The sequence below is a fragment of the Protobothrops mucrosquamatus genome, unplaced genomic scaffold (assembly GCF_001527695.2).
Source record: "Protobothrops mucrosquamatus isolate PMUCROS unplaced genomic scaffold, P.Mucros_1.0 scaffold_65, whole genome shotgun sequence".
NCBI classification, from domain to species: Eukaryota; Metazoa; Chordata; class Lepidosauria; order Squamata; family Viperidae; genus Protobothrops; species Protobothrops mucrosquamatus.
Window position 1 is genome coordinate 385539 of NW_015386141.1, and position 9726 is coordinate 395264.

At 42.4% G+C, this 9726-nt stretch overlaps 1 protein-coding gene across 1 annotated transcript in view; it reads right to left on the reverse strand.

Moving 5' to 3' along the window:
• The window catches only part of PLXNC1 (plexin C1), a 57799-nt gene extending 49274 nt beyond the window's left edge, over nt 1-8525 (reverse strand). The window contains exons 1-2 of the mRNA XM_029283478.1: nt 8427-8525; nt 5557-6405 (exon numbers count right to left, since the gene is read on the reverse strand). Coding sequence (XP_029139311.1) covers nt 5557-6405; nt 8427-8525 — 948 coding nt within the window. The remainder of the gene's footprint in view (nt 1-5556; nt 6406-8426) is intronic.
• Nucleotides 8526-9726: the final 1201 nt, after the last annotated feature.

Here is a 9726-nt window from a genome sequence, read left to right on the forward strand (position 1 = left end):
CAGAATACAATTTTTTTGGGATATAATCCTGGATATTTTAATTTTTGCTTTATATATGTTCAAAGAATCATTGATTGCAGAAAGATAGATTTAGAGATGGATGGATGGATGAATACAAAAAAAATTAGTTACAGTCTCAAGATATGTTTGCTGTCATTATTTAGTGAGACAACACAAAGAACTGAAAACATCGAGTTTTCATGTGGGAACTTTGCAGGGAATGTCAGCAATTGCGATCACATGACTGCAAGTCAGTCACCAAGCTCCCAGTTTGTGATTACATGACCACAAGAACACTGGGATGGCTGGAACTCTATCATAGGACCCACTCATGCAGGGCCATCATAATCGTGAATGGTTATTGGATGAATGGTCGTAACCTGAGGACCACTGGTGCTCTGATTTAGGAACACTATACCAAGACACACCTGGTGCTATCTTTATTGTCTTTTCTGTACTGGAGAAATGCATTTTATTTTCCTCAGCCTTTTAATGATCTGCTAATTTTACTATGGTATTTTTCTACTGCTTTTACTGTTATTGTTTTAATTACTTATTGTTTATTTTATCTTCCATATTATATTACAGTGTGATACTGTGATATACTTTGCTTTTACTAATGATGTTAACTTTCATTTGAATTTTTTTAATTTAGATGTTTAATAAAATGTAATAATAATAAAAAAGAGAATAAATATCACTAAATCAAATAAGAAACATGGCTAACAGCCTTATGATTCTATCTGTTCAATCCCTCCCCTTTTTTAATTTTCTATTTTAGGTAACAAATGACAATAGTACAGCACCAAATAATTTTGACCCATGTGATAAACATTTGCACTTTTACTTGAAAAGTGAATCAAACTATATATTTTCTATATTCTGTCATAAGGTGGTAATGTAACTAAGCATATACACATCTTAAGGTTTGATTAAACCTTTAAAATAAAAAAATATCTAAATTGTATGTTACCATTATAATTCCAAGTTCCTTTTTCCTTAAGTAATATCATATGATCTTTTGCAATATATGTTCAGTTAGTTAGACATTATTTTTTGCTGTTCACCAATGATACGTATTTTTAAAGCCCACTGCCTATAATGGAAATTTAAACATGTTCAAATCATTTCAACGGAAATCACAGAGGCTTGGTAATATTTAATATTGGGTGGGTCATCCTCAGGATTATATCTTCTTATTCTTTATGCATAAAAAACTCAAAGATCTGAACTAATTTTAACATTTCCTATATATGGAAGACTGTTAAAAATAACATTTTATTTAATATGCACCAGGTTAATCTACTCTGTAATTGTCTAAATTGCACTTTCAGCTCCTTTAGGTCAGGGCTTTTCAACCTTTTCACCCATTGTACCACTTTTAGGATATGGCAACATCTGAGTACCACCAGCAAGGTGTCAAAAACTTGATGACCAAAAAAAAAAAAGGAAAAAAGTGATAAAGTCGAGTGACAGGTAGTCCTCGACTTACAACAGTTTGCTTAGTGACTGTTCAAAGTTACAATGGCACTGAAAAAAGGGCCCCCCAAGCCACAGCCGAGCAAGACACCTGCCCGCCCAGCGGCGCTCTTCCTCCTGTCTGAGGTTTTCATTGTTGTGAGCATTTCTGTTGAGGATTGGCAGCAGGTGTGGGGTGGGGGGGTGTTTGGTTTTTATTTCCCCAATCTGCTGGGTGGTTGCAGCAGGTTTTGGTCACTTCACATGACCCTGGGACACTGTGAGCGTCATAAATATGAATCAGTTGCCAAGCATCTGAATGTAAATCACAAGATCCTGGAGATGCTGCAACATTCCAGCTGATTGGTGCTTCTTCAGGGCTCAGCAGAAGCACTAGGATCAGCGCCAAGCTCCAGCTGGAGCCTGGCACTGATCCTGGTGTTTCCACTGAGCCCTGACAGCCCCAAAGAAGCGCCAATCAGCTGGAAAGCGGCACTGATTCTGGTGCTTCTGCTGAGCCCTGACAGCCCTGCAGCTCCAGCCATCTCTCGCTCAGGCTCGTGCAGTGCTGCCACCGGTTCAGCTCATCCCCCTCCCTCACTACTACTTTTCTAGGATGGTCACGTACCATCTGCCAGGTGCCAATGTACCACAGGTGGTACCCGTACCACTGGTTGAAAAGCCCTGCTTTAGGTGATGGAAAATTGAAACAGAATAATATTAAAATACAATCAATTATATATATATGGGAATAATTGCTGAAGGGAATAACAATTCTTCAAATGAAATTTGCAAAAACATGTCTACTAAAATTATAAGTCAATTTTAAGAATTGTGAAGATTTAAAAAAACAGAAATTGTATTATCACATTATGGAATACATCCCTTGAAGTTATTACTAAAACAATTGGATAGAATATTAAATTGTACAGTATTACTACACGCACACATTTGCTGAAAATTAAAAACAGGTGAGATCAACATGGGATATTGTCCTACAAAATGGCCTGAATTGCAGAACACGGAAAATAAAATTTGTTTAAAAATTGTACAATAGCTGATAGCTAATTTTAAACAGATTTTTACTAAATGTTTTTAAGGTAGTTACAAACAATGCATACACAATAATGAAAGAATGCAATAATATATAACCTACAACAAATTATCATTTGGATCTAAGATCTATTGACATATTTAAACATCTTAAAAATCCCATATAATTAATATTTCTAGATTTTGAACAGATTAAAACTGCAAAATACAAATACAATTAAAATTCAAAATTAATAAAATATCTAATAGATATATGCCATGCACCACAGATTCCAAAAGTTAAAATAGTCAACACAAAGTTGAGTTAAAAGGAGACTAGGAAACAGTATCTACTTCTGGGGTTGAAAGCCTGGAGCAAAGTCAGGCAAAAATTTTTTGATCTTGATGTAAAGAGGAATAAACACTTCAGATCTCTGCTACGATGAGGTTGTGGATCCACCTTTCATCAACCCCAAATACTTTCCCTGTATACTTTTACTCTTACTTAGGAGGGCACTCAAACTGACATGCCTGGACAATTTGCCCGCAAAGGTATTGACTAGGAAATTCAATAATATCCCCTGTCTGGAGCTCTTACACATACCGTATGCTCAGACAGATACTGAGATGGTGCTTTTGAAATGCCCTGTTATCTTCCAATTATAAATTACTTAATCCCAATAGGCAATAGTATGCTTCCTGTTAAACAGTTAGGATTACATAATTTCTAGGAAATTCTGGCCATAGCAATCACAGCAGAAACTGTTGGGTCTGAACATATTACTGTATGGGACATGTTAGCTTCTGCTTTGAACAGGCTTTTATTCAATTTATTTTTTATTTTGATATTATTTTCTTCTCTCTCTTGGTTTGACTTTTTTGAATATTATAACTTTTTAAAAATAAAAGAAGAGAATGAAAAATAAGATGAATTTACAGACTACACTAATCCATGATGTGATTTTCTTGTTTATTAGATGTTTATTAGATAAGTAATACAGCCAACTACAATTTTAATTGAAATATGTTAAAACAATGATTAAAATAAATTATGACTCAGTATTGTATGTGGTTATTTAAGTTTATCCAAACTATGATTAAGTATGGTTACGGATATGTGAATTATTTGCATGCAAACCACAGTGCACTACAATTGGTCTCAGCCAGCAGTTTAAGGTCAATGTTAAGTAGCAATAAGATAACAGCCAGCTAAACTGTGCTGCATTTTCAGTATGACTGAATATTCCAGCACAGCTTTCTAGTAATTGGTGAATAGATAAAGATTGCACATCACAGTTCAAAATGGATATAATCTTTGATGACATCAAAAAGCAGCAAGAGACCCAGAAAAATAATGGGATTGCATTTCTTTTCCCCATTCGGTTTATTTGGTTTTTGGCAGGAAAAATGTTTTAGCGCCCAAACTGAAATGTATTCAGGAAGAAAAAGTCAGCCCAAAGACCCTAGCCTTTGCCGTTAGTCTACAACAAATGCTTAGCCGAAAAAGAGTCTTTATCATTAGCCTACACTATTATATTTTTAGAGCCCTATGGAGGTTCATGTCTACAGGAATGATTGCATTACTTTTAAGGATGGAAGGAATGGGAGGATTTCTTCTTTTTGTGGGATGTGGCAACTTCTTGGATCCAGCTTTCTATCAAAAGTGGATAAGGACACGTAATATTTCTCTCTTTCCAACACTTCCCTTTTTAAAGGGTCTTTAGTGCTGAGCTTGGTTGTTTTCTTGCAGACATTTCATTACCCAAACTAGCTGACATCATCACTGCTAGCACTGATTATGTTACTTAGTTTGGGTAAAGAAACATCTGCAAGAAAACATCCAAACTCAGAGAGCACCAAAGACCCCTTATTTCAACCCTGAATTACAAATGTTCTCCTTCATTGCTTCCCCCCTTCTGTCTCCCATTCTTTTTCACATCTTTGTTTCTCTCTCCCAAGAAAAAGACTGCAGGAAATTAACAAGACACTAAATATCTGGATTTACAGCACCTTTTGCAGGGAGTATTTAAAACTAGGCCAATTGTCACAGGCTGCTCAGAAAAGATCACCCATCCTTTGAAAAACATGTGAACTTAAGATTCATAATTATCATCACACAGATTAAACTAGGCAATGAACTCTTACTAAATATTTTTACCACTGCCATTCTAAATGATGTTATTACGTTGAGTTCACAAGTATACCGAAGAATAGGAGCAATATAAAAAGTCACTTGAAAGTTTCCAATCTATTATTTCATTCTGCAACTGAAGATTATTACCGCAATGTCAGCTATATCAGTCAAGACCCCAGCAATCCTAATGCCCAGTGAAATTGATCAATACATTAGAACTCCTAGCTTTCCACTATCAGAGAAAACTCCTAGCTTTCCACCACTGTTTTCAGTCGAATTGAATCTGGATGTGGATGAGCGCTATTCATTGGTGGAAAGATTAGATATAAAATAATTGTTCCCCCTTCACACAGCCATAAAAGAAGTAATGATACCTTTATATGAGGGGACTTTGGTACTAGTGCTAGTCCTGATGATGGTACCTAGTTTGGGTAATGAAATGTCTGCAAGAAAACAACCAAATTCAGAGAGCACCAAGGACCCCTCATTCAACCTAAGCTACAGTCAATTCTCCTTTAAAGCATCTCCAAATCCCAGAGTCTCATACCACCAGCTTTCTTCTCGTTGCATAAGCATTCTTTATCTACTTTTTTTTCACTGAAGCCAATGGAAAGGAAACAAGAACAATGTGGAGAAACAATTAAAAATCTGAAATAACTTTTGACTGCTGTATCCCATCAAATACAGTAGTGAATCACTCTTTCAGAAACCAGGCTAAACTGTCCTTTTAGTTTTGGCTTCCACTGTGATCTGCTTGCTAAGGCTGGAAGGCTATGCCTTTTTGGGGCGAGGAGCAGTTTGCCAAAATATTCTATATCTTTCGGGGGGTCCTGCCTCTCATAATTACATAGCTTGCAACAACTAAACAAGTCGACCCAAAATATAGCTGATTTAGCGAGGGATCTAGCCAACAAATAACCCAAGGTACTCACACACGTGTCTGGAGGTTCGGATTCCGAATGGAACTCGGAAGTGGAGGGCTCGCTGAAGCTGCAGCTTTTCGCATTTTCCAGCAGCTCTTCGAGAGCAAAGATGCAAAGGCTCGTGGAAGTCGGCGTGGCGGGACCTGAGGCTGAGCCGAAAATCCCGGCCCAGAGCCCGCGTTGCTCCAGGTACGCCGAGGAAAGAACTTTGGTCTCGCTGCCGGCGCCACATCGCAGGAGCTGGCTATTGTGCTGGAAGGCGTTTTCCTTATAGCGGGCGATGAGCATCTTGGCCTCCGTGTTTCCATTGTTATGCCAATAAGGGAAAAAGAAGTGCTTCTGCCAGCGAAAGGCATCCTCGAAGTGCAGGTTGTACACCTCCTTCATGGACACCTGGCTGTTTTCGTCCACTCTTTTCTCGCGTACTTTGATGAGGAAGACCGCCTTGTTGGCGAGGCTGGCCGAGGGATCATCGAAGCACTTGTTTAGCTTGTGGGTCGTGGCCACGACCAAGGACCAGTCTGAGCAATTGTCGCAAAACAACAGCCCGGCCGCCGCGCCTTTAGGCGCGTAGGTCACCAATTCGTCGCCCAACTTCTCCGGGGAGCTCCCATCGGTGAGGTTTTCGACGTAGCAGACGCCTCGCGGCTGAGTCCAACAGGTGAGCAAGCGGTCGCGACCGAAGGGCAGCAGCAGCTTGTTGACCGAGGCCACCGGCTTCCCGCAGGAACTGCCCTGCGGCTCGCAGTAGCGCTCCTCCTTCCACGCCAGCGAAGGCGCCACTTCGTACCAGCAGTTGCCGCTGGCTACTAGGAAGCGCTCCCCGCTCACGGCCAGGTTAGCAACGGCACGCGGGAACTCGAGGGGCCCATTCCCTCGGGCCCCCGCAGCAGCCCAGGCCAGCAGCAGCAGCAGCAGCAGCGACGGTAGCGGCGGCGGCGGCGGCGGCGCGGGCAACGCCGAGCTCCCAGGGTCACGGCGAGCCAGCTGCCTTCTCGTGCACCCCGGTCCTCGGGCCATGGTCCCCGCTCTTCTCCAGCTACCTAGGGCTCCTCGGCTGGCGGGAGAGGCTCTGGTACGTCCGACATGCCAGCAGCTGCAGCCCCGCCCCACCCTTCGAACGAGAAGGGAACCGCTCCCGCGGCCGCCCTTCCCCCGCTCTGTGGTTTCCTCTGTGCCTCAGCTGCCTCGCGCCTCACCAGTTCCCCTTTTCTCCTTGGGAGCTGGGAAGCCCGCCTCGCCTCCTTCCCTTGCGCACGCGACCCCGGCCCTCCCGCGCCAAAGGTGCTCCCTCCCTCCCTCCCTCCCTCCTACTGAGGGCGGGCCCGCTGGGGCGCTCCACGTGCTTGTCGCTTTTCCCCCCTAACCCTCCAGATGTCACCCAGGCGGGAATCAGGCTGCTGCAGATGTGTGCCATTCTCCTGGCGGGGCTGAGGCCAGCTGGTTATTTAAGTTGCGTGTGCGTGTGCGCGTATGAATGGATGGGTGGGTCTCCGAGCTGGTGCCAGAAGGTTCAACCCTTGTCCTCGGCCTCCGCTCCGCCCAGGCCATGGCGGCGCGAGGTCCCCTTCTAAAAGCGTTCTGCAGCTGACTTTCCGCCTGTAGCCGTTTTTTCTCTAGCAAGTTACAGCACCAAACAACCACCCCGTGGTGCGTGATAACAAGCAGGCTTGATCGACCCTCAATAGACCTATGACTTCAAATAACCAGAGACAAAATGGCCCAGGTGGATGAAAGCTGTTTCCAGACTTATATGGTAGAGCAGTGATGGTGAACCTTTTAGAGACCGAGTGCCCAAAAACTGGCCCCGCCCCCACTCCACTCCCTGTCCCGCCTGCCTGCAGGGCCACTCACTGCCTCCAGGGCCTGCTGCAGATTGCCCAGGCAGCCCAGCAGCGCCATGGCAGCCATGCCCTCTGCCTGCGCCCTGCAGCGTCAACTGTGCGGGATGGGGCGTGAGGGCAGAGTCTTGTCTATGCTGCCTGGCTGCCATGTGCTTGGCTGCGCTGCTCCATGTGGGCCACGCTCAGGGGTGATTCTCCTCTGGGGGGGCTGCTGGTGAGGGGGTCATGGGGAGGCGAGGCTGGGGCAACGGCACGTGTGCCCACAGAGGGCTCCGAGTGCCGCCTCTGGCACATGTGCCATAGGTTCGCTACCACTGTGGTAGAGAATCCTAGAAATAAGGCTTCTAGGGGAGCTTGGAGATCTTTAGTTTAGTACAATTCTCTGCTCAGAGCAGGAATATACTACTACAGCAGATGGCCGTTCCAGCCTTGGTTCAGGCACCTCCAGTGAGACAGAGTACACCTACCCAAGCACTCTCCCCCCCCCACCATTGAGCAGCTTTTTTCATTACATTTTTCCCCCATGCCCAGTTGAAATCTACCCTCTTTTCCCCCCTGACTTCTGGAAAAACTCTGAACAATTCCAGTCTATCTTCCACAAGACAGGCCATCAGATATGTGGAAACAGCTATTACATTTCACTGCTGTCTTCTCTTCTATAGTACTGCACAGGCTAAACATACCAAATGACTCCAACTGTTCTTGTAAGTTTCCTTCTTGTCATCTTGGTTTCTATTCTGTGGACATCCTTCATTCTGTCAGTGTCTTTCCAAAATGTGCCCTGCACTAAATGCAATATTCTAGGGGCATTCAGTTGACCAATGCAGAATACTGTATAGAAGAATGTTTCTTTCTTTAGATCTTGACACTAGACATCTGTTGATACAGGCCAGAATTACATTTGGTTTTCTTGTAATTATTTCACATGTTGGGCTCATGTTCAGATTTTGATCCTTCAAGAATCCTCAACCGTTTCTGCATGATGTCTGCTCAATATGTCACCCCATTCTATTCCAATGGCTTTGATTTTCATACCCAAATATAGAACTTTGCATATTCAAGGGCAAATTGAAACTTATCTTGCCACTTTTCTACCCATTTTTCCGGTGTATCAAGTTCTTCCTGATTCTTCATACTGTCCTTCAAGATGATGCTGTATCCCCTTACCTCCATATTAATTTATGAAAAATTGTTAAACATGATTTCCAGTTCCAAATCCAAGTAACTTACAAGTATGTTGAACAATGCAGGCCTTATAACAGAAACTTACTGTATGCTACTTATTCCTTGTTTCAGCTTTACACAGTTCCATTAATGTGCACTTATTGGGTATGTTCATTCAACCAGTTCTGAATCCATTTACTGATAGCATAGTCTAGCCCAAAATTTTCCATCTGGTCTATTAGCATCTTATGGGAGACTGTTGAATGCTTTGCTAAAGTCAAGATACATTATGTTCACTACATTCCTATGATTAACTAAACTGATGATTCTATCAAACAGGGAGATAAAGCTAGTTTGACATGACTTGTTCTTGATACCTCTATGCTTGTTCCTGCCAAACAATCCATTTGTTTTCTAACCTTGGCAAAGTTTGTAGTGTGTACTACAGTAGGTAGCAATAGAACTTAGACTTATATACCTCTTCACAGTGCTTTACAGCCCTCTCCACGTAGTTTTGCAGAATCAGCATATTGCCCCCAACAATTTGGTTCCTCATTTTATCTACATCAGAAGGATGGAAAGCTGAATTAAACTTGAGTTGGTGAGAATTGAACTGCCGAACTGCAGGTAGCCGGCCTAAGAAGATATAATACTAGTAGAGGTAATCCTTGATTTACAACAGTTTGTTTAGTGACCATTCAAAGTTACAACAGCAAAAATGTTACTTATGACCATTTTTCATAGTTATGGTCTTTGCAACATCCCTATGGTCACATTATCAAAATTCAACGCTTCATATTTTTGATGGTTGCAGTGTCCCAGAGTCACATGATTCCCTTTTGTGATCTCTGATAAGCAAAGTCAGTGAGGAAACAAGATTCACTTAACAACTGTGTTACTAACTTAAGAACTGCAGTGATTCACTTAACAATTGTGGCAAGGAAAGTCTTAAAATGACTTAACAAATGCCTTGCTTAGCAACAGAAACTTTGGGCTCAGTTGTAATCATAAGCCGAGGACTATCTGTACTATTACTTGAGGAATTGTAATGTAAATTTCATTTGTCAAATTTAACTACCTTAACTTCAACTGCTATTTTAACTATCTAAAGTTAAAATAGCTTTTTTGATGTCCAATGAGAGGCTAGCAGTTCTAAGTGCTTCACCAGTAC